At 43.4% G+C, this 26208-nt stretch overlaps 1 protein-coding gene across 3 annotated transcripts in view; it reads right to left on the bottom strand.

Annotated features, from left to right (window-relative positions):
* The window catches only part of BARD1 (BRCA1 associated RING domain 1), an 80551-nt gene extending 54937 nt beyond the window's left edge, over nucleotides 1–25614 (bottom strand). The window contains exons 1-4 of one of the 3 annotated variants that reach the window (XM_053287420.1): nucleotides 25309–25614; nucleotides 23484–23540; nucleotides 18879–19024; nucleotides 428–1434 (exon numbers count right to left, since the gene is read on the bottom strand). In XM_053287420.1, the coding sequence (XP_053143395.1) occupies nucleotides 428–1434; nucleotides 18879–19024; nucleotides 23484–23540; nucleotides 25309–25442 (1344 nt within the window). In that variant the 5' untranslated portion in view covers nucleotides 25443–25614. Of the gene's footprint in view, nucleotides 1–427; nucleotides 1435–18878; nucleotides 19025–23483; nucleotides 23541–23959; nucleotides 24044–25308 lie in introns of those variants that run through there. The other 2 variants (XM_053287421.1, XM_053287422.1) reach the window with 2 other exon arrangements.
* Nucleotides 25615–26208: the final 594 nt, after the last annotated feature.

Here is a 26208-nt window from a genome sequence, read left to right as displayed (position 1 = left end):
CAAATTTGTCAGAGACCAAATGAGTTTTTTTCTTTTTGGCTTTGTTTGACAAGTATCTCATTGAGGTGGAGATGCAATGTGCATCTCTGTCATGGTTCACCCACCCCACGTCCTTGCGGTATACAAGCCTTACATACCTACCCCCACACATACACGCACGCACATGCACACCCCAAAGCAACAGGTATTTAGCTAGTTCTAGAAAATAGAGCAAGTGGTGCTACTCAGACATTTATACTCTCTTATATGGATTCATCCAGTAAAAAGTGTTTCTTATGCTAACCTTTTTTTTAAAAAAAAAATGTTCTATCAGTCAAGCAGAATGCTTGGGGGCAAAGTCAGTACTCATTACTTGATAACCTCTGAACCAAAAGCTTCACAATGCTCTCAGAACTCAATTTTGCATAAGACAGAGAGGTTGCCCTACCTCAATGGAAGCAACGTGGAGTAACGTCTCCCCTTTACGATTTCTCTTGGCTGACAAGTTATGGGGAGATTTGTTAGAGAAAGGCACAACTTGCTGTGCCTCTTTTCGAGCAGGATTACTGGATATAGGTGGTGTTTCTGGCAGTATGGGGCTTCTTGCACTCTGGAAGTCCTCAGGGTTCCTTTGTGTTAATAAGGCACTGGCGATTAATGTAGATGGAGAAGAACTTATGCAGTCAGTAGTGGGAGACGTTTTATTACGGGACTCTTCTGATGCTTGCTTTGGGAGAATATCACTGTGGAAGGAGTCCCCACTGGGGCTCTGCTCTTTCCTTCTGGAACGTTTAGATAAAGAAGTAGGAGACCCAGTTTGTTGCCTCCCACGCTTCAGCAGAGACATTTCCCCACCAGAGAGGAGGCACTCTTCAGAAGTTGGGTTCTCCTCAGAGATATCACATGTATAAGGCAGATTATCATTGCTGTTCTTCTCAGTGGGTTTTCCACATACAATAACACCCATATCAAGTTCACTTTCATTCCATGCAAGCTTCATCTTCATTACAGACTTATCCCTGGATGTGCTCTCTGGATTTGGACTGGGGATCACTAATGGTTGGCTGCAAAATGACACCAGCTTTTCTTTGGTTTGACCTGAGCTCTCCTTCTCATGTCCACAGGTGGTGTTTTTCTGACTTCCCATGACCAATCCCCATTGTTGGTTGATGTCTGTTAAGGTCTTCTTCCTTGGCTTTTTCTTACACTTTGGTTGGGATTTCTTAGCCTCTGTCAACAGCTTTTCATGAGGAGGGGAGGGGAAGAAGTCATAAGCAGATGTTGGGTCATGAGGCTTGCTATCCTTGCTTGTCACTGCCTGTTGTGGCTTCTTTGGCCTTCTCTTTAGGACAAATCTCATCTTCCCACTGCGAGGACTGAACCACATTTTTATTTGCTTCTTAGTTTCTGCCTCACAAACTACCTCTCCTGGTATAGACAGGTCATCTACCGAACCTGATTAAAAATAAAATAAAATTATTGGTAAATTGGATTGAGGAGGGGTGGGGCAGAGAAAGAAAAGCAATCAAAGTGGTACAATTTTCACACCACGTAACAGTTAAGGATCCTTAACCACAGTTTGAAATGATGTCTAAACAATTTCTGCAAGACACTGAAACGACTTCTCTCTCACGTACAAATCAGTTCCCACGTAATGCCAAACAATAGACTGGAACTCTGAGAACGATAATCCTCCGCCTGCTCCTCCACTTTTCACACTCCACTTAGTTACTTTACACTTTGCTGAAAATCAGAGTCTGCTGTTATAGTCGACATCCAACCGGGCAAACTATAGTTTTGAGCTTATCCCATAAACCAGGAACAGGGCAGGAGAGGAATGAGGGCACAGGCAGAAGGCTCATTCTTACAGTGCAAAACCAGAGTTTGGCCTTATATGTAACGTAACACACTGGGGCCTCTCACACGATCAAGCGTGGGGACAGCCGGGAAGGAAACCTTGGAAAGCTTCCCTCCCCCACAGACAATCATCCTGTTGGTGCTGGGTGCACGGACTGAGCATTTAACAGGCAGGCTCCCTAGGCAGATTTGCTGCCAAGGCGCCACTGGGAGCCAGCTGGCTGCAAAGCCCGGGCTTAGCTGCCCTAGCCTGGTCTTGACTGCTTGTGGGAACAGCCTCATGTTCATTCTTGGTCCAAGGAAGAGCCATAATCTGCCTACTAACTCAAGACAAGAGATGTGCACAAACAGCTCATACAGGCACAGGCACGGCTTTTGTTAGATTAAAATTAGAGCTAAGATTTTCTTTGGAAGTGGCTTACTAGTGACAGAGCAGTGTCTCATTTCCAGAGTTTGTGTATTTTTGTCTATCCTTTGGTTCTAGACAAATTGAGTAGGAGTCATAGTTTAATGAGCAAGCCTCCGTATACCACTGAGGTAGTTAGATTTCTAAATTAATTGGTCATCATTGCCTCAGGCCATCTAGTTCTTGAAGTAGGTAATAACTTTCTCTCTTGGCCAATACACAAATGGGAGAAGAATGAGATTTGCATGAGATCTAGCATGTTAAATCTTATATATAAGAGCTCAGGAAAGCTGCAGTTGTGATGCCTTGTACTTCATTAATTTTCTCTGCAAATGTTCATTTGTATTGTGATTTTTATCTCTCCTTTTTCTGGAAAGCATTCATAGCCCACTCTGACAGTTACATGAGGGTTAAAAAGCCCATTAAAGCCCCAAAATAGAATATTATAGCTGGAATTCTAATGCAGTGAGGTAGAAGTAATGTTAGTTACATTTAGTCTCAAAGAACTAAAGTTTTAAAAGTGTTATAAGTTTTGATTTGCATGCCTGTGTTCCTTGAATGTTAAGCAGGTTAATTTTTCCCTTAGAGGTAGGTGTCTGTGTGTGTCTGTGTGTGTCTAACATGGTTCGCTAGGCAAGTCCTTTATTAGTGAGTTGGGCTCTCAGAATATGAGGTCAGCCATTGGGTTCCCTATAGTGCAAATAATTGGAAATCTCTCAGAGATGCACACTCTATCCATCTGGAGTCTGTCTTGAGCAGATTTAAATAATCAAGAGAGAACTTCATTTTAAATCACTGATTTAGATTTCCTACTGATACTACTTCGCATATTTCCTAAATAATGGTGTAAAGCTGATCATTAAAATATGTAAATTTACGCCTCAATAGAGCATTTACAACATCTAGGAGGGAAGACTTCATATAATTTTTTAGATCTTTGATTTTTACTAATTTAGGAAATAGTATATAATGCCTGGTTTTTAAGTAACGAGTTCCTTTACTCAGTACCTGTGTCAAGCAGCCTTGCATCTCCTGTTGCACGGCTTACATATTTTCATTTTTACCCAGGTAAGGCATTTCTTCAAAATATTCCCATATATAGAAATATTTTATTTCCGGAAGCCATGGCAGTTTTTTGGTGGCAAAATGTGGGACAATACAGAAAGTTGTGTCTTGAAAAATACCTTTTCTTCTCCCACCCATGGTTTTTCTACTCCACCACTTTTCCTAAATTGTAGGGATATGCATGAATGGCTCGGGCAGCCACTGGCGGGGAGGGGAGAGATTCCCTTAAAAAGCACACAAAGAGCTCCTTACCTGCTTGTTCCCGCCCCCTTTCTGCCAACCACACCCACTCTCCCAAAGGCCATACGGGACTGCAGTGATACTCCCTGCAGCCTCCACGCGGTGTCAGCACACACGTGGCTGTAAGGAGCTCCTTACCAATTATTTGCACTACACTACAGGGAACCCAATGGCTGACTGCATATTTTGAGAGCCGAAATCACTATATAAACAACTTGACTAGTGAACTAAGACAAACATACACACCCCTACCTCTAAGGGAAAAATTAACCTGCTTAACATTCAAGGAACACCGGCATGCAAGTCAAAACTTATAACACTTTAAAAACTTTAGTCCTTTGAGACTAAATGTAACATTACTTCTACCGCACTGCATTAGAATTCCAGCTATAATTTTCTATTTGGGGGCTATAATGGGCTTTTTAACCCTCACATAACAGTCGGAGTAGGCTGTGTATGCCTTCCAGAAAAAGGAGAGATAAAAATCACAATACAAATGAACATTTGCAGAGAAAATTAATGAAGTACAAGGCATCACAACTGCAGCTTTCCTGAGCTCTTATATATAAGATTTAATATGCTAGATTTCATGCAAATCTCATTCTTTTCCCATTTGTGTATTGGCCGAGAGAGAAAGTTATTACCTACTTCAAGAATTAGATGGCCTGAGGCAATGATGACCAATTAATTTAGAAATCTAACTACTTCAGTGGTATACAGAGGCTTGTTCATTAAACTATGACTCCTACTCAATTTGCCTAGAACCAAAAGGACAAAACAAACACACACACGAAATGAGACACTGCTCTGTCACTGGTAAGCCTGCCTTCCAAATAAAATCTTAGTTCTAATTTTAGTATAACAATAGCATGTACAAAGCTTGATTGCCAACAGATTGAGGGGAGAAAACACTCTGCAGATGATATTTACTCTTGCCTTCTCCGCTGTTTACACTTTGACAAGATTAATTGCAAAATATTTACCTTGATATAAATATTCACATCTATAAAGCAGAAGAGGGGAAAATTAGTGGGGAGCGGGGGATGAGAACTGCTGCTGGCAAAATAACCATTTTGCTTCATTTTTAATGCCTAAAATGTTGTAGGCAAGGCTTTGTGTTGTCATCAATTGCACACATCCCGAGGTGTGCAAAAGAATCCTGGTTCTGGTCACAGAGCATAGAAAATACCTTCAATTTTTATTCATTTATTTTAAAAAAGAACTTTCTAACTCTTCCTATGGAAATCCCAGTTCAGTTCAGACATCATGCTAAGCCTTGATCAAAGATGTTTAACCATGGTTTGGCACAGTATCTGAATTTTCAAATCACAGGGTTCAGACATTATGCAGAACCACAGTTAGAGCTTGGTCCTGCAGAACATCCCCACACCTCGAGGACAGACATTCTCCCCTTCAGTGCCTGCACAAGAGCTAGGGATGTGCACAAAACCGGTTCACCCAGTTCGGTTCGAATTTGAACCGGGTTCTAACCAGGAAGAGGTGGTTCGGTTTTGGTTTTGTTCGAACCACCCCCTGGTTCAGTTCGAATTCGAAATGGTTCAAACAGGTTCAGACAACCAAAAATTGGTAGGATGGTAGCTGGCACCCAGGGGTACCTGTCACCCAAACCCCAAAGCAATCGGACACTCGTACGATTTTTTAATGAATTTTTGAAAAATATTTTTATTTTTTCCTCATAGGATATAATGGGACTCAAACCAGCCCATTATTCCTTATTGTGGAGCACCCATGGGTGCCAACAACCATGCAAACCCTGAAGCAATAAGACACCCCTATGATTGTTTATGAATATTTGAAATATTTTTAATTATTTGTCTCATAGAGTATAATGGGACCTGAACCAGTCCATATCCCATATTGTGGAGCACCTAGGGGCACAAAAGCAGGGTGAGTGGTAGACAGACAGGGGTGCCTACTACCCACAAAACCCCAAGGCAATTGGACACTCCTCTGATTATTGGTGAATTGTTAAAGTATTTTTGAATTCCTCATAGAGAATAATTAGGATTGCAGCAAATGTATAGCTTCACATCGGGGGGAAAGGGGTGTCGTAGAGTGGAGTGTGGTGGGTGGTAGTTCCTAGGGTGGGCAAGGAAGCTATCAGAATTATTTGAAAGGAATTGGGCAAAGGGATGATTTTTAAGTGATTTTTGAAGTTTACGCATCTTTAAGGTTTTTCTCCATAGAGAAGCATGGAGGTGTCAGCAAATGTATAGCTTCACGTCGGGGGCAAAGGGGTGGCCTAGAGCAGTGTGGGGTTGGTGGTAGTGCTAGGTAGGGGTAAGGAAGCTACCTGAATTTTTTCAAAGGATTTGGGCAGAGGGCTGATTTTTGGTGAATTGTTGAAGTTTACGGTTTAAGGTTTTTCCTCATAAGGTATAATGGAGCTTTCAGCACCCCCATAAGTGCACTTGGGGGGTGCTGGGGTGGCCCAGAGCGAGTGGTGGTGTATGGCACATAGGGTGCCAACCACCCCCATGGGTTTCTAACCCATGGAGTACAGGGTTCTGTTGTTTCTGCGGTATTCTGAGTGTGGATTCTATGATAGCAAAATGAGATTTTCAATGAGACACCATGAATCCACTCTTGGGTGGTTGTTGGCACCCATGGGTGCTCCATAATAAGGAATAATGGGCTGGTTTGAGTCCCAAAATTCATAAAAAATCGTATGAGTGTCCAATTGCTTTGGGGTTTGGGTGACAGGTACCCCTGGGTGCCAGCTACCATCCTACCAATTTTTGGGTGTCCGAACTGGTTCGAATCCAACCACCCCCTGGTTCGGTTCAAATTCGAACCTGCAGCTCGAACCTGATGGCTGGTTCGGTTCGAATTTGAACCTCCGAACCACCCCGGTTTGAATTCGAACAGGTTCGCACATCCCTAACAAGAGCCTACTTCCCATTTAAGCTATAATAAGCCAAGATCAGCAGTAAAACCCAAACCAATGGAACACAGTTTATTCTAACCAACTTACTTGAAATAAACCACAATCTGTTACTCACTTCAAACCCTGGTTACAGGTCAGGGTTTATTTCCAGTCAGTAGGTTAGAATAAACGATTGGTTAGTTCGGATATCACAGCCTATCTTGGTTTACTGTAACCAAGAAGTTACAGAAGCAGACGCTCATATGAGGAGGGAAGGTGCACATTCCCGCGGCTCAGAGACATCGCACTGGACCATGCTTTAACCAGGTTTCATGTAGCATCTGATGCAGCCCACAGTCTGCAATCAGCAGGCAAACCAAAATCAGAGAACATGGTTTGTGCCAAATAAATTTGGCTTGATGTCTAAATTGACAAGTCATAGAGATATTATTCCAGCTCCAGAGGTTGCTACACATTCTAAAATGGAGAGGAGAGCTAGTCTTGTGGTACCAAGCATGACTTGTCCCCATAGCTAAGCAGGGTCTGCCCTGGTTGCATCTGAATGGGAGACTTGATGTGTGAGCACTGCAAGATATTCCCCTCAGGGGATGAAGCCGCTCTGGGAAGAGCAGAAGGTTTCAAGTTCCCTCCCTGGCTTCTCCAAGATAGGGCTGAGAGAGATTCCCGCCTGCAACCTTGGAGAAGCTGCTGCCAGTCTGTGAAGACAATACTGAGCTAGATAGACCAATGGTCTGACTCAGTATATGGCAGTTTCCTATGTTCCTATTTATAAAGTTAAAGCTCAGTCAGAGCTGTTTATCTTCACAGAGAGCAAGAGTGCTAGAGAGGAAGTCTTCATGTTCTGATTACCGAATGCAAAGGACATGGGATGGTGATGAGGGATGTTCAAAAATTGATTTTTTCCATTCAATTTGAGTTCAAATCTGCTGCCCACAGATCTGGGTCAATTCAATTCGAATCTGAATTTATGTGACAGAATTTTCAAGGGCTAGGGAGCACCAAAGCAAGTTGGGTGGCAAGGCCCCATGGGTGCCAACTGCCACCCAATCCCCCAAGGAATCAGGCAAAGGTGTGAATTTTTAGCAGTTTTTATGTGCTGTGGATTCTCAGTTGTAAAATAACTTCTTCATAGGGAATCCCTATGAAGAGGTTATTTCACAACCGAGAATCCACACATAAAAATCCCTAAACATTCATCCCTGGCAGTGATGGCAAAAGCGCAGAGCCTGACAAAATTTAGATTGCTGTGGACAAAATGGAGGCTCGGATTGTCGAATCGATTTGTACATACCTAGTAGTTATTGCCATTATGGCCTGCTAGAGATAATCCCGGACTAGAGATAATCCCAGACTCAACATTGTTGTAAACAACACTCAAGTAGTTGTGTGATCCAGCAAGGCAATTCTTATATTCCTCACATTCATAAGTACTAAGGTATACCACAATCACATCCAGCATGGGGTTGTGGTGCAATTTGGGGCATGAGAATCAGGTAAGTTGTGGAATATTTATTTAATCTAATGTCCATTTCCAGAAGAGCTGGAAATGTTATGATCCTTATGGACACATAATTGGAGCACCTACAGGTGAGAGGGAAGTATCTGCTCAGGGTAACCTGCAGATAGGTCCGTTCCATAAAAACCTGAAGGGGGGGAACCCTTAAGTGCCTCCCCCTACCACACACACAACTGCCTTAATGTACTTGAAGGGCACTTAACAGACAATCAGACGAGAGGAGCTAATGGAACTCAGTGGCAAGGAGGGCTTGAATAAAAAGAGCAGGAAATCTCTTGGTTTGAAGAATACTTTCTCAAGACAGTCACAACCCCTTCGGCTTCTGAGGGGAAAAGGTGTCTAGCACTTTTTAGTTTTCTCCCAGCCATTTCATACCTTTGTGTTTTTGTGTGGGAAGGCGTTTGACACATTTAAAATTAGTAAAAACCCAGGCTGTTGGGTTTTGGGTTTTTTTAAATCAATTTTGTGCAGGAGTTGGGCTAAAACCAAATTTTGCTCTTTCCCAGTATTTAATAGTTTCATGTTCTGAGCCAGGGAATTGGACTAGAGACTACTTCCTTCCAATTCTAACATTCTATTATCTCTCTATATAAAAGGCTAAGGATGTGCGTGGCAAGCCCCGACCCTGCCGCAACCAATGAAACTGCAGGGGCGGGGCTTGACGTACAACCTTTGACCGAGGCAGCAGAGAGGACGGTGAAAGCTCCTTCCATGGGCCCGCCTGGGTGGCTTAAGGCAGGGGGCCAGATCAGCTGGTGGAGAGGCAGAGACAACTGCAATTAGAGGCAAAGAGAACAGCAGAAACACAGCTGGTGGGGCACGGGAGAGGGGCAACCAAGGTGTGGATGGTGGCTATACCTCCTTCCTTGGTATACCTCCTCCTGCCACTGAAATGACAGGTCAGGCCATTTTCAGCCCATTTCAGGGCTTTCTGCATGCATGTGCAGATACCGTAGCACCCAAATTGAATGAAAATGACCAGATCTATCATTTGGGCAGCAGCAGGCCCAAGGAAAAAGGTTTTGCTGCCTCTGCTGCCATTGCAGCTGGCAGCTGGTGGGGGGAGGCAGGGCAGGGAGTCTGATCAGCAGGCTTGTGGGGGTGAGAGACAGGGAGAATTAGTGTGCAGATGCTCTGTGCACCACCTAGTTCTAATTAATAGACCTAAGGAACTGGGCACAATGCCAATCCCAAATTAATACAGGACTGACAATAAAGAAAACTCAATCTGTGGAAAACACCTATACAGGGAAACCTCGCTATTCACGGACTCACTATCCATGTTTTCGCATATCCACAGATGTCAAATTGACACCCAATTTCATTATCCGTGGATACTAAAGGGTTAAAACCCACGAATCCACAGTTCCCAGAGGGCCAGAAGTGACCATGTCACTTCCTGCCGCAATTTTGTAAGCATTTCTAAGCAGCATGTAAGCAGGAGCCATTGGGTGGATAATTTTCATTTTAGAGACACCTTCCCCATGATTTTTCATGGTTGGCAGGAGGGGCATCCTGGGTACAAGGAGAACACAAGGAAACACGACAGAGCATAGTACAGTGTTTCCCACCCACCCATTTTTCACCCATTGTTGCCCAATTTTTGCTGTTTGGCCCCTCAAACATTATGCATTGCTGGGCATAAGGAGACCACACTAAGTATGTTGCAGTAGGGTTTTTTCACCATTTTTTGCCCTTTTTATTCAGTCCATGAACCAAATGCCCCTTTCCCCTTTCACCATTTTTTGCCCTTTTTATCAGTCCATGAACCAAATGCCCCTTTCCCCTTAGGTATAAAACCTTGTTACTCGTGGTAATAGGTGAGGAATGGAACACACACACCCCTAACAAGTAACTAAGTTTGCCTGTATTGTATATTAACCAGACATTTCAACATGGACTTGCATAAGATGCTGTAGCAATTATTTCTGCCCAAATGGAAGCAGGATTACTTTCTATAAAAGGAACCCAGTTTTCTAGTGCTGAAATGCAATATAATCCTTAAACTCAAAAATACTGCAGAACAGACAAATATGAGATCTAGAAAGATTTATAGCTATGGTGCTGCTTATTCAAGATTTTCCTGTAATGCACTAACAAGCTATAGAGGAAAAAGCAGCAATTAGAAAGTGTGTTTCACTATCATTAATCTATATCAAAAGAATATAATGATGCACATTGTGTGCCTCCGAAATTATTCTCTATTATGGGTTTTCAGAACAGAAGTTGAGAAATCTCTTTGACAAACCAGTCCCTTATTAAAAATCAAAGGGAAGTGCTTTGATACCATCTGTGCAACATTAGCGTCTTCACCAAAGAATGATTAGTTTGTATGTTAAGCATTCAGCATTGGGGGAATAAAAATTAGGGGAAATTTCCAGCTATTCAAACACTCGTTTGGAGTAATTATGAAAACCCTTATCACACACATGAAGTGCTATGTGATCCATAACAGAAAGTAGATCCATAACAAAATCATCACCCCTGCATAACCATCAAGAGAAACTAAATTGGGACCCCCATGTTTTATTTGTCATGCTGTCCACCTGGACCAGCGTGTGCTCAAAAGGATGAGGCCAGCACCTGCACAGCTATCTTCTTTAATACAAGGAAATCACTTTCATTTCAGCTCTTAGTTGTACAGAAGACTGCATTATGAAGAATAAAGTAGAATTATCTATAAATAGTTGTCAGGAAAGTTTATGACAGACAATTGCTTCTCTAAAGCACACTGAACCAAGAAAAAAACCACCGAAAATACCTAAAAGTTGGGCGGGGGGAGGGGGATGTTACTGTAAATCAGGGTTCTTTATCTCCAGTATGCCACACACTATGTCCCTCAATTCGACAAGTTCTTCCTAATTACCCACCCTAATTACAATAATTATACACTTTAGAGTAAATGCAGGTAATAAGGTTCACTTGGAAAGGATGTTGTCAAAGACAGCGGAATGAAAAGCCTTGCAGCTCATGGGGATGACAAAGACGATAATGACAATAATTTGGGAGAGCTGTTTACCTTCTCCCCAGGATCTGGGATACATGGTGTGTTGGGAGGGAGGGAGGATTTGGGCATTGTGAAAAAAGAGGGGATGAGGACAGAATCGTTTGCTACCGTGCAAACAACAAACAACTTCTCATACAGTAGGATTACTGGAACATCCTTAAGATATTGTTGATCAGCTTCCTCTTAATCAACTTCAGTCACTAGTACTAAGAGGTTATACTGAAAGAGGCTGAAACAAAATCAAGAGGTCTGTGGGATTCCCCCCACTGAAAGCAGGCAAGGGGATGCCTAAGTAGTCGGAGACTTTCTCTCCCCTTTAGTTGGAAATTCTCTTCATGAGCTTTGGATCCATCTTGGATCCAGTGGTTCTAAAGACTGTGATATCAATGGTTTACATCGATTGCATTTTTTAAACAAGCACCTTCAGTGACAAAACAGAGGAACACAGGGGATCCATGATCAGATCTCACATTTCATTTGCCACCTTAAAGTAGCTGCTGTCTGGAACAACAGCACTAGGAGAAGAGTTCAACATCTACACACTTACCATTTGCCCATTAGACTCACAGTGCGGGGTGGGGGAGATAGGCATCGTTATTAGACTTGCTGTGGGTCTAATAGCAGCTTCACGGAGGCAGTTTCGATGGGAGTGGGGAGAACACCCCTTCTCTCAATGTTGCTTCTATGATCAAGATTCAAGTGCCTCCCCTAGCCCCTTCCCAGCTACTCTAAAGTAATGAAAATAACTCTAGAAGTTCTAATTGGGGATATCTCATGTCACAACTATTTCATCCATCCAACACGTCCTTAAAATCCAAGTATTTATCTATAAACTATTCTGCTTTTTGCAGAATAGTTGGTTCTTCCTGCCAAAGAATCCATAAGGATTCTTTGTGCCAATTGTTATGCAAACACTGTAGCAGATTTTCCATGACTCATTGCTTTGGCAAGACCTAGTCTTTAATACGTCAACAAAGATCAGAGTAAAGAGTTTGACAAATCTAGTCTTCTTTGTTGAAGCAGCAGCACTGTGGTTCAATACTAGCTCATCAGGAAAAACATTTAAGTCTCCCCTACTTTGAATTTAATTACATGTAAATTGAAATAAAACTTCCACTTTCAATCACTTAATTAACTTATTGTGACTGTCACCTGAAGATAGTTTTCCAACACTTGCCTTTAATTTTCAAGATGCCTAGCAGTCATCTTAAAAAAGGGAGCATCCAAATTCAAATATACTAAGGAGACGAAAGGGAGCTTTGCTTCAATTAAGTATAGATTTTTAGGACTTGAATCTGCATGTTAGTGAAAGTTCCAACAAAAGTCACCTGTCACATTTTATTCTGCCACACAAAACCCAATAAAGGGGTCGAATATGTAATTCTGATAACACAAAGAACAATCTGGATTTAATCTCTGGCTTTGTCCTGGATTGTCCTTTCAACTAAAGTCAATCTCAAAGTAATAGTTTTGAAAAGAACTTAAGGTTTATTGGCTCCAATCTGCATAAAGAGCAAGGTCTGTAACTATTTATAAAACACCATCAGAACCAGCTCCTGATACAATACAAAACAGCTGCTGTAGGGGGTGTAGGTGCTTTGCAAGCTCTGAAGCAGATACTGGCAACCATGGAACTGGGCCATACTCAATGATGGTAGAGCACATGCTCTGCATGCACAAGATTCATGTCCCGTCCCCAGCATCTCTAGTTAAGAGGATCTCAAGCCAGAGGGCAAGGAAGCACCTGTCCCACAAACAACTTTGTGTGTTCGACATGGATTACAATGTGCACTACAGCCATGGGATAGCAGAGCAGATCCATTGTCCACAAAAGTCACCTCTCACAAAAGCCACACTCTCGAAATTCTAAGAACTAAAATTATCTAAAGTTGATGTAGAATTCCATGGCTGGCTTCCAGACTAACAAAACACTCACACAAACAGGTTGCGCCCAGTCTGGAGTTTTCAGTCCAGATTAGTGCTGCACTCCTGCAAAGAAATGTGCACCTGTGGCACGTTGCAAATGCTATGCAGGGAACTTTGGCACAATAGTGCAGTTTTAAATATTCTCGTGACTTTGTGAAGCTATCTTGCACTAGCACTACTTTGTTGTGCATACACTTCATTCGCCTATAGCTCTTACAGTCCAAACTAGAACCATTACCAAATGGTGACACAACATGCAGAAACCCCAGCAGGAATGCTTTTTACTGGCACAGTAATTAATTCCCAGAAGTCAGTAGAAGTACCCTACACCAAACTGCATCCTTGCAGTTGTGGCCACATTAGAGACTGGGCTTGTTCCCATGAGGAGAGCTGGTCTTATAGTAGCAAGCATGACTTGATTTGATTATAGATGAAGCTGCTGACCTGGTGTGCATCACCGAGACTTGGTTGGGGGAGGCTGGTGGCCCAGTCTGGTCCCAGCTTCTTCCTCCAGGGTATTTTGTAGAGGAGCAGGTGAGGGGACGTGGGCGGGGAGGTGGAGTGGCTGTTGTCCATATTGAATGTGTGTACCTAAGTTTCGGGCCCAGGGAAGGCTTGGGACTTCTGTTGGTGTACCGATCGCCCCGCTGCCTGACGGAATCCCTTACTGAGCTGATGGACTTGGTCACGGAACTTGCATTGGAGTCTCCCTGACTTTTGGTGCTGGGGACTTCAATGTTCATTTCAGGGCCAATCTGTCCAGGGCAGCTCAGGAGTTCATAGCGGCCATGACAACTATGAGTCTATCCCACGTGGTCTCCAGACCGACACACATTGCAGGTCACACGCTTGATTTGGTCTTTTACTCTGATCAGGCTGCTGTTTCGTGGGTGGGGACTCCTGTGATTTCCCCATTGTCATGGACGGACCGCCATCTGGTTAAGGTTAGGCTTACAACCACTTTCCATCTCTGCAGGAGTGAGGGGCCTATTAGAATGGTCCACCCGAAGAGGTTATTGGATCCAAAAGGATTCCAAGAAGCCTTGGAGGGATTTACTGTTGGCTCTGCCAGTTATCCTGTTGATGCCCTGGTGCAAAACTGGAATAACATGCTCACCAGGGCAGTAGACACGATTGTTCCTAAGTGTACCCTCCGACCCGCTTCAAAACATGCCCCTTGGTATATGGAAGATCTACAGGGGCAGAAGCGGCAAGGTAGGTGACTGGAGCAAGACACGACTCGAATCCAACGGATTACGACATAGAGCACATTTAAAGATCTATGCTCAGGCAATACGTGTAGCAAAGAAGCGGGGGGTTTTCTGCCCATATTGCCTCTGCGGGTTCACATCCAGTGGAGTTGTTCAGGGTTGTGAAGGGGCTAGTATGTGCCCCCGCATCCTTGAACCAGAATTTGGAGTCATCAGTTACCCGCTGTGATATGTTTAAAGAATTTTTTGCAAATAAAATCTCTCGGATTCGGGCCAACTTAGATGGAGACTCCACAATTAATTCGATGTCTGAACTGGAGGTGTCCGGCAACTCCTCTTATGTTGTTTGACTGGATTGGTTTCAGTTTGTGACCCTGAGGACGTGGACAAGCTGCTCGGAACGGTGAGGCCTACCACTTGTTCTCTTGACGCTTGTCCAACATGGCTTGTTCTATCTAGCAGGGAGGTTGTTGTAAACAGCCTGGTGGAAATCATAAATGCTTCTCTGAGGGAGGGCAGGATGCCTCCTTGTCCTAAGGAGACAATCACCCGACCTCTTCTAAAGAAGCCTGCGTTAGATCCCTCAGAGCTGAGTAATTATAGGCCTGTTTCCAGCCTCCCATGGCTGGGCAAGGTAACTGAGAGGGTGGTGGCCTCTCAGCTCCAGGCAGTCTTGGAAGAAACTGATTATCTGGACCCATTTCAAACTGGATTTCGGGCGGGCTATGGAGTGGAGACTGCCTTGGTTGGCCTGATGGATGATCTCCAATTGGCAATTGACAGAGGAAGTGTGACTCTGTTGGTCCTTTTGGATCTCTCGGCGGCTTTCAATACTATCGATCATAATATCCTTCTGGAACGTCTGAGGGTGTTGGGGGTGGGGGGCACTGTTTTATAGTGGTTCCGCTCCTACCTCTCGGACAGATTCCAGATGGTGTCGATTGGAGACTGTTGCTCTTCAAAATCTGAGCTTAAGTATGGTGTCCCTCAAGGCTCCATACTTTCTCCAATGCTTTTTAACATCTACATCAAACCGCTGGGAGAGATCATCAGGGGATTTGGAGCGGGGTATTATCAGTATGCTAATGACACCCAAATCTACTTCTCCATGTCAACCTCTTCAGGAGATGGCATAACTTCCCTAAATGCTTACATGGAAGCAGTAATGGCCTGGATGAGGGAGAATAAACTGAAACTGAATCCAGATAAGACGGAGGTACTTATTGTGCGGGGTCAGAACTCTAGAGACGATTTTGATCAGCCTGTTCTAGATGGGGTCATACTTCCCCAAAAGGAACAGGTTCGGAGTCTGGGATTTCTTCTGGATCCACACCTCTCCCTGGTATCCCAGGTTGAGGCGGCGGCCAGAGGGGCTTTCTATCAGCTTTGGCTGATACACCAGCTGCGTCCGTTTCTTGAGAATAACGACCTCAAAACTGTGGTGCATATGTTGGTAACCTCCAGACTTGACTTCTGCAATGCGATCTGTGTGGGGCTGCCTTTGTACTTAGTCCGGAAGCTTCAGTTGGTACCGAATGCAGCAGCCAGGTTGGTTTCTGGGTCAACTTGGAGAGACCACATCACTCCTTTGTTGATAGAGTTACACTGGCTGCCAATTGGTTTCCGAGCAAAATACAAAGTGCTAGTCATAGCTTATAAGGCCCTAAATGGCTTAGGCCCTGGATATCTAAGAGAACGTCTTCTTCATTATGAGCCCCACCAACCACTGAGGTCATCCAAAGAGATCCATCTCCAGTTGCTGCCAGGTCGGCTGGTGGCCACACAGGGACGTGCTTTCTCGGTTGCTGCCCTGAGACTGTGGAATGCACTCCCTACTGAGATACGATCCTCCCCATCTCTGACAATTTTTAGAAAGCATTTGAAAACCCACCTCTTCACCCAAGCTTTTTCCATTCTTTAAAATTTTAAGGTTTTAATTTGTGGATGATTTTTAAATTGTTAAATAGTTTACGTTTTTGTATATATTTTAATTTGTTTTATGCTATTGTTAATCGCCCAGAGATGAAAGTTTGGGGCAGTATACAAATGTTGTTGTAACAACAACAACAACTTGTCCCCTTTGCTAAGCGGACTCCATTTGAATGGAAGACCACATGTAAGCAAGTTCTCTCTAATTTTTTTCATCGGTGTGTGGAAAGAGTTTTTTTCTGGGCGGCAGTATCAAGGTAGTTTGTGCGTGCGTGCGTGCGTGCGTGCATATTCATTCAGAGTAAGGCCTTCCGAATTCAACCTGAGTGGGATTTAAAATTAACTGAGTGGACATTTAAAAATTTGTGAGCATGCACATGCCTTAGAGGGATTACTGCATGTGACCACTGTAAGATATTTTCCTCAGGGAGTGGGGCTGCTCTGGGAAGAGCATCTGCATGTTTGCACGCATGCAGACGGTTCCAAGTTCCCTCCCTGGCATCTCCAAGATAGGGCTGAGAGGGACTCCTGCCTGCAACATTGGAGAAGCCACTGCCAGTCTGTGCAGACAGAACTGAGCTAGATGAGACCAATGGTCTGACCCGGTATATGGCAGCTTCCTATGTACTACATTTTTTACGGGAGAAGAGTTGGTCTTGTGGGAGCAAGCATGAATTGTCCCCCTTACTAAGCAGGGTCCACCCTGGTTTGCATTGGAATGAGGGACTGCATGTGAGCTCTGTAAGATATTCCCCTTAGGGGATGAGGCTGCTCTGGGAAGAAGATCTTCATACTTGCATGCAGAAAGTTCCAAGTTCTCTCCCTGGCATCTCCAGATAAGGCTGAGAGAGACTCCTGCCTGTAACCTTGGAGATGCCACGGCCAGTCTGTGTAGATCAGGGCTGCTCAACTTTGGCCCTCCTGCAGATGTTGACCTACAACTCCCATAATCCCTGGCTACTGGCCACTGTGACTGGGGATTATGGAAGTTGTAGTCCAAAAACAGCTGGGGGGCCTAAGCTGAGTAGGCCTGGTGTAGATGGACCAATGGTCTGTCTTGGTATAAGGCAGCTTCCTATGTTCCTATGTAAAGGGAGGAGGAGTGTGCGTGCCTCAGGTCACGAACATCACATGACACTAGGATTTAATCCCAGTTCTTTATGACATCTGAACCAGGTCACTGAACAGCATATATTTATATAGGCAATTATCTATGAGAGCAGATACTAGTGGGACTTAAAAATGAAAAAGGGGGGGCCAAATTGGACTTTTAGTATTTTGTATCTTTATATTTAAGAACAATACAGATTAGCAAAGCCATCAGCACTGCACTGTAGTTGCAAAGTTGCACTGCATCCTCTCTCAAAACGAGCTCAGAGCGAGGTGTGAGAGCTTATTCACATTTGATCCTCACTGCAAATCCATGTGACAAGTTTGTCAGGAAGAATTACTTGGCCAAGGTCAACCAGTGAGCCTCTTGGCAGGGTTAGAGAGAAAGTTGCCAAGTGAATACCAGTTAGCCTATATGAATTTACTAATTATGTCAGTAGCAGGCAAATACTAATTTCTGTGACATTACCAGCTGCATCAGTATATTCCATTTTCCATGGCACTTCCGGTTCCGATGCTGACCAAGCAAGACACTTTGCTTGGAGTCTCCGAGTCTCCGAGAGAAGACCTGCAGAAAGCAACTGGGGGGGACCCAACTACCCCCCACCCCCCTGGATTAAAGTGGGAGGCGAAGAAGACAAGAAGATGTGTGCAATTCCGGTTCCGCAATGCAAGCAACCCAAGGTTTTCTCTTTGGAACCCCAATTTGAACCCTCGGGTTGTACTGAGTTTCGTCGCCCCAACCAAAGGTTAAACCCAACCTGTGTTATGTCTGAATTTGGAACCGCAGGCTGTGTTCCCGTCAACCAGAGTTGAGGGAGGAAGCGCCTCCCTCTCTCCAACTGTGATTGGCTGTGTGGGCTGTCCTTCATGCAAGGAAGCCCACACATCCAGTTCATGCTCCTCTCTGTAGTCTCACTGACTGCAGGCTCCATGATCTCCATTACATCCAAATTCAGACAGGAGAGTGGGGTGAAGTGAGGAACATTATGTGTGAATGTGGCCTCTGAGATAGCCAGCTATAAGTGGACAGATACTAGAAGAAAGGATGTTTGCAGGAACTGTATTTGATATTGATTTCTTCAAAGAGCTTTCTGTGCACAGATCTTGTTTAGATTAAGATCTAAGGGCCAATTGTCATATTCTATTTTTACAGGTCTCCAGATCGGAGCATCTTCATCTGGGAGTGATTCTGTGACTGAGAAACATGATGTGTAAAAAGTGCAACACACTGAATTACCTACAAACCATTGCACATCATACTCCAGAAGCATATAGTATAAAGTTGTGAAGAAAACCCCTTGCAACATCTTTCTCAAACTCTGGGCTGGAGACAAGAGACTAAATCATAGAGGTGGACCCATGCTTTGAATTCATAATGAGCAAACTGATTCTCAGGATCTTAAATATGCATGAATATAAAAAACCACCATTATTTTTGAGCATTTTATCAAGTAATAGACCAACACACATCAGCAAGAGATTACATTTTCATCTAAATTCAGGAGAGATGCTGGTGAATTGCAAATATAAATGCTGTGTTAGCCTTTCCCCTCTATTTTAAGGAAGATCTCAGTGGATTTGGGAAAGGAGAAGAACCAAGACATTCATATTCCAATGTAACATTTCCAGATCCTTGAGAGATGTCCCACCACCACCCCTGCCGCTTTTCAATCTTTAAAAGTACACACCGGCACAGGAATCAGAGCCATCATTTCACTTACCTGAGAAGTCTGTGCCCTGTAGATTCTGCAGTTTGTTATACAGTTTGATTATGTTGTCCAGCTGCCTGTTTACTTTCACATCTTGGACCATGGCTGGCGTGTGACACACTGGACACGCCCTACCAACACAGTCACCCACACACGTTCTGAAAGTCAAATATAAGCACAGGTATTTTCATATGGAGAACTAGCAAATGCTTGCAATGTAACAAGGACTGGCAAAAGCTTGCAATGTGGTTACAATGTAACCACAATGTGAAGTGGTTTTAGAGAAGCCTTTACAAGAACGAATATTGGAGCACTAATGCAGTGCAGTACTGTATAGTATAGCACAGCACAGCAAGTCAGTCATTTCCAATTCAGTCAAAATGCAACAGAGGAAAACAGGCACTTAGTAACAGCAAGTCACAAAAGCCATCAGCATAAGCCTAATCCAAAAGTTCAGTTAGCAAGCTGAAGCCAGAATTGTCTGCTCATCTGGCTCACTAACAGCTTGCAATGAATTATGAAGGTTACCATTGGAGCATGCCTCATTCGCTACTGAAAACAATCAGGAGGTTATCCAGTTCACCTAGTCCATCAAGTATTTTGAAGAGTTTGTTTGTGCAAAAGGAAGTCCTACTTTCCGATTACCAAGACACCAAATTTTGCATAGACCATCCCGCCACTGAAAGTAGATGAAGGGTCTTGTGGTAGTGAGCATGAATTGCCCCTTTTGCTAAGTAGGGTCTACCCTGGTTTTCCTTGGAATGGGAGACTACATTTGTGAGCACTGCAAGACATTCCCCTTAGGGGATGGGACTGCTCTGGGTACAGCATCTGCATGCTTGTGTGCAGACAGTTCCAGGTTCCCTCCCTGGCATCTCCAAGATAGGGCTCCAGAGGGACTCCTATCTAAAACCTTGGAGAACCAGCTGCTAATCTGCATAGAGACAATACAGAGGTAGATGGACAAATGGTCTGGCTTGCTATATGGCAGCTTCCTATGTTCCCAATATGCTGGGGAAAAGATTTAAAGAAGGCTTTTGTATTTTTTAGAAGACATTCTGAATATGATAATCAGATGTCATTGTTCTCAACAAATTTTTTTAAAACACACAATCAGTTCAATAATTCCAAAATGACAACATGCCAAAAAGCAGCAGATCTTTCTCAGATTTTTACTACATATGGCAATTATTCAATAAAATGAATAAAGTTTGAAGCTGAAATCCTACAAATTTAAAACTGTTATTTTATTTCCCTTTTGCAAACATATTAACAACCAAGTTGTTCTGGTAAGACCTAATCTGCCTTTCATTATAATTGTAATTGATAATTACCATCTTCAAACGTTAGCCCACTTCAGCCTTAAACATTCACACATCTGCCATCTTGAATTGGGGTGGATGACATTACCACAAAACTACACCACTGAGGTGTCCCTGTGTGTCACTCACTACAACTGTACCAAATCTGGTTCAAACCAGTTAGGCGGTTCACAAGTTAGCCCACTGGTGTCTCAAATGTTCACACATCTGCCATCCTGAAGCGGAGTAGATGACATCATCACAAACTATGCCATTGAGGTGTCCCCACAACTGTACCCAATTGGGTTCATATTGGTCCAAGCATTGAGAAATTAAAAGGGACACACACACACACCTGGAAACACACACAGAATATTGGGTGCTCTTGACAGTTTACTTTCCTTCAGGAAAGTAGGCTAAAGCAGTGTAGTGATGAGCCTCGCCTACTAGTGAAGACAAAGTCTAAACATAATGTCTGAACACTTAAATGGGTACAAACCAGGATGTGAAACAAATCGGCTTCCTCTGTTCATGGCAACGACACTTTGAAACTCTCATCTGATATCTTTAATTCCCAAAAGGTATGTTAGCAGCGGAGGGACGGAAAGAGGAAATAGTCTAGCACAGGAAACACCACTCTATCGAATACTATTAGAAATTCAATCATCCAAAAGCCTTGGGTTTAAGAGGAGAGTTAAGATGGCTTTACACTTTCACTGGTGCTCTAAAAAGCATGAAAATCACAAGTTAAAGTGTCCATCTTAACTTCTATGTCGTAAAAGCTGTACGGACATTATACACTCTTGAATATTATGGTGGCTTTACAAATGAAGCTCCATGCAGCCTCTCTGTGCCTTCATCTATCAGTGAGACATTGCGCTGGGGAGGGATGCACCCAGGCAGAAATTTAACAGGTGCAGCTTCCCCAATCACTTCCTAGAGATACCTCTGATGGATTTCCACCCGATGCATCTCTACAAGGCACAGATTTCTAAACATATATTTGCATAGCTTTGGAAATGGATACAAAGTGTTCTATACTACTTATGAGGCCCACATACAGAGAATCTCATAAAAAGCCATCCAACAAAATTTACAAACCTGCACTGGTTTCAGGGCACAGAAAAGGCTCTCCTCCGCCACTTTAGCAATGAGGCCAAAAAGAGGGAGCAGCAGCTGGAGTTACTTTGGAACCTTTCCACAAAAGGAGTAATGATAAATGTTGCCAGGTGTCCCATAGACAGTGTTTAATTGCTGCCTTTTAGTTTACTGGTTCTGAAAGGGTTTTCTTTAAAAAAATAATTATCAATGCTTCTTTCAAGACAGCCTCTAAATCTAGAGGCTCCTTTTAAAGGCATTTAGCACTAGGATGAGTGGAAAGGCCACAGAGGCATATACTGTACAAGAACACACACATCATCCCAAGTCATGGTTTGAGCTTCTAAATGTACAACAGACAAAGAACAAGAGACAAAACAAATTTAGAACTGTTTGTTCAATTTCATTTCCTGTTTGCTCATCATTCCAATCCTAGATAGCGTGGCCATAATTGCACTTTGTCCATTCCGACACCATGTCAACCCACAGTTAGCGCAAAGCATGGCTTGCCAACCCATTTCAACCCCTTGTTCCTGTTTTGGTTTTGTAAGCATCAGCAAGCCACCATTTGTCAATTCAGCCATTGCACCAAACCACAATTAAGTTTTCTTAACCATGGTTTGATTGGACTAAGTGCTCTAGTCATAATTATTGCCCCCCAAAAGGCCTTGAACAATAAGAATCTGGAAAGGACTGGTTCACTTTCTCGGCAAAAGCAACAAACTAACTGTAAAGTTGGTTGAGCAGCACAAATCCAACATGCAAAGCCTAAACATCTGTACTGGCATATAGACAGGCATGCAAAACCAGAGTAATGTTTTGCAACTGCAGCCAAATGCATTCTCTTTGCCCTATTCTAAGCACTTGCTTGCTGATATAACTCAATTTAGGATTGGGCTCTCTGTATGTAATGTGCTTGCTCAATACAGGCAATTTGAAACCTAATAAGATCTTATCCATCTGGTCTGCTGTAAAAGCAAACCAATAAACACTCATATTACCACACCACAACAGAGAACAATTTATATGCTTCAAGACTTAAGAGTGGATGGACAGAATGAGCAACGCCTGTATTTCCCTTTAATCCCCCTCATCCTGTTAAAATAAAGCATTCCAGCAAAAACTGACAATTAAACTCTTTGCTTGAGGCACAGCTTTACTCACATAAAGATGTGGTCAAAAGACTTACAGAATTCTTACCTGCACTTCTCCCACAAGGAGGCTTACTACTGATCCTAATGCTGCTGCAGAATGCAATGAAGTTTTGGCAACTGACAGTTCTCATTATGAGCATTTATACAGTTCATAGTGTGGCAAATATAATAGTTTTGAGATATCACACACCACCTTAAAAAAGTCCTCTTAAGATGTTTAAGGGGTAGGTCAAAATAACCTACATCTGTCACCAGATATTACCACCTCACCATATCCCGTACGGCAGTAAATCAGATTTTACAGCAAGCAATTGTATGTAAGACTCCAGCAACCTGTGACATGCACACATATACAGTGCTCGACAACCCATCCTGTTTTTTCAGTCTCAGGTAGGCAACAGATGTATTGAGCCTCTGGTGGAACACCATGCTGGTTGGTCAGCCACTTTCAGCTTGATGGCTTAGAAGTCCCAGCAGATGTGCTATGCAACATCATCATCTTGCACAGACAACTATAAATATTAACTGAGAGCACAAAAACTATTTTCTCATTTGTGATCAGGCAATACTGATCAAAAAATGAGACACAGAATACTAAGGATCAACATGTGTTGACAAAAATTGTGAACAAGTCTTAGTGCAAATATTTTAGTCATTTTAATTAGATAATGGCTCAAGTGCAACCTAAGTGGCCTAAAACCACAAATCCATACAATTCATTAGCCAGCAAACAATTACAAGGGCCGCAGAATCTCGAATCAATCAATGTTCAACCCATTCTCTCTTGCACTTGTTAGCTAAGCTACACATTTTAATGTCCAGGAAAATGTGTTTTAGCATTTTGCTTAACATACAGTGTGAAGAAGAGTTCTGGAGGATCAGAAAATTTGGTCACTAATGTAACTTAGTAACATTTTAGTTGGTCCTAATGAGAGTACTCTTATTCTCACCAAATTTTTTCTAAAGAGCCAACTCAAGTTCTGCCAAGTTTTGATGTAACCGATAATCATGTTTCCTGGACTAGAATATAGTTTTACATGACAGCAAAATATGCATATACTTACAGACAGAAAACATGTTCACAACCTCCTAGATTCACAGGTTTCTTCAGAATGCCACAGCTGTCAAGACAATAAAAATATATCTATCAAAAGTGATGGGAATTAGTGCTACCCTAATCAGAATTAAAAGATTTCTAGTAAAGTAGTGATATTGATCCTGCCACCCAAACATTGACCTGGTTCAGATGTTCGAACAAACCATAGTGTCAGATCATGAACATGAGCCTAGGAACTCTTGAGCACTCACACATATCTCATTTCCTCTCGTCTGCCTGGTTGGTTAAATCACAGCTTATTGTGATCTTCTGAACAGAGAACTGTGGTTTATCTTTGGTTTACAACCCAGGATGTGAAACTGGGATGTGATCCCAGTTTGTAAACCATAGTTAAACCACAACTCCCAGATCTAGATGACACACAAGTCCTTTTCAAACATTTTTGTAAAGTGCATAAAAACCAAATAAGCTGCAACAGTTCACCTTCTGGCTTTGACAGGTCACCTCCTCTCCCTTTGTTGTTTCCCTGCTGGGGCGGGAAATTTAGATTGCTAGCTCCTCAGTGAAGGGACCTGTCTTCTTTGCTTATATAATTCTGTAAAATGCAACATATACCAATTTGGTTGTGAAAAAATAACATCACACTTGCATAATTAGCAGTAGTTATATTTACAATGTGCTGACTAAAGACAGACTTCCGCAAGAGCAGACAATTTTCTTGTTGGCTCTGCCAAGCCAGCAAACTCACTAGATCATCTTTTAAACCAGTTGCTGAAACAGCTACTTATCTGCTCCTCCCCTAATTAATTAATCTAGGTGACATTTAGAATCTTCCAAGTGTCATGATGAATGGCTTGGCAAAACTCTATTGTGGCAAGAACTCCTTAGAAAGCAGTAAAAGAGGTTTGGTCCTTTGAAGAAATTACATGGGCAGTCCTTTCCCCTGTGGCAGGGGCTTTTGGGGGGGTCACATGACAAGATGATCTCCATTTTAAAAATCCTCAAACAAGCATGGTTAGCCTTCTATATGAAAGGGGGAATTTTCTCTCTCCACAGAGAAGCACTCAAGTCATATGAGTCCCCACCTGCAGTCAGAAGTGGCACTGTCCAGACAGATGTTCACCGCTGCGGTGAGAATGATTACATATTTTAACACATTGTCAAGTTTGACCTTAGCCTGGGGTGGAGGGACTGGCTCAAGCTACGGTACATCACTTGCTGTCTCTATTAAAAAGCATTGTGTTTTAAAGTGGATACAAAAAAGATATATCAACAACATATTGAGCTGTTATGGCCCTTTTACACGTGCAGGTCATCACTTTGTAGTGAACTGCATGTGTGAACTTTAATCACTTGCAGGGGTGGAACACCAGGGTTCTGAGCGCTCCTCTTCTGTCGTTGCTCTTGTTTTTTTAGGGGCGGGGACCTTCAATTTATTATTTCCTGCCAGATCAAGCATTATGGCCGATCTACTGATGAAATGGATTGTGCCAATTTGCTATTGGCCCCATTGGCGGAGAATAAAGCTTGTTAGATATAAGAAAGCGGGGGGTGGGGGGGACTACAGGGCTCTGTGGGCACCAGGAGTCGAAATGGACTTGACAGCACGCTTTACCTTTTACCTTTAATACGATGTTTATTAGGAAAGCTTTAATGAAATCCCCCCTCCCACTTAAAAATGTTGTTCTAGCCCTTTATGTGACATCAGCAGGGGGCATGAGCAGTAAGTTACATCTGGCGTTAACAGCTGGGCTGGCTGACTTGGAACAACAAAGTACGAGAGACTCAGACCCCCTCCAGCCCCTTCCCTCCGATTCGGAGCAATCAGTTACCATCGGGAGCAGCTGAGTGTCTCCTGCAGCCGCCCCAAAGCCTTCCGCGTCTCCGTCCACGGACATTCAGGAGGCGGCTCCATCCGCTCAGCGGGCTCGTTCCCGGAGCGCACCCGCATAGCAGTGGGACGCATTCTCCAGCTTCACGCCACGCACGACCAGCAGCGGCGGCGGCTCCGATCAGGGCTCAACCAAATCGGCAAGAAAAGGTTCAAACTCTCCCGCTTTCCTCCTGCACCATCCCCCTCCATCACATTGCGCATGCGCCAATGGTTGAGGGCGCGCGCGCGAAGCCCTGTTTCATATCGGCGCAGGCGCAGTGAGGTGACATGGGTTCCCGGAAGTTGACTTGCTCTGCCCATAGCCGACGGTGTTCGAGCGGGGGAGTGAGTGAGAGGGCGTGGCCAAAGTCTTTTTAGATAAAGAGCCAATGGGAGTTTTTTCCCTGTGTGGTGATATCTCATATTTCGTCTTGTTCATTCGGTTCATGTAGGATTTCAGAAAGAGAGAGTGTGGTGATGGGTGTTCATGTCTATTCCACTATTAATAGACTTTATTATTTCTTACGCTTAAAGCTGCAATCCTAAGTGCGTGTGCGCGCGTATTCCCAAGTCAGTTCCACTACTCAGTTCAGCCACTGGGTCTTATTCCCAAGTAAGGGTGCAGTATACGAACTTCTCAGCCCTCCACTGAATTCTACGGGGCTTACTTCTGAGTAAACATGCTACGAATCGCTATGCTACCCAGCCCCATCCTATGCCTGAAGCAAGTTCCGCTAAGTCGAACCTCCAAGTAAATAGACATCGGATTCCATACGGGGGTTGTCAAACAACATTTTAAAGACGACACGCACACAGAATCACAAGCTAGTGTGCAAACTTTTGAGTCGACTAGAACTCT

This window comes from Hemicordylus capensis, chromosome 1 (assembly GCF_027244095.1).
Source record: "Hemicordylus capensis ecotype Gifberg chromosome 1, rHemCap1.1.pri, whole genome shotgun sequence".
Lineage (NCBI taxonomy): Eukaryota > Metazoa > Chordata > Lepidosauria > Squamata > Cordylidae > Hemicordylus > Hemicordylus capensis.
Note: the sequence above shows the minus strand (reverse complement) of the source record. Positions and strands in the feature narration are given on the sequence as shown.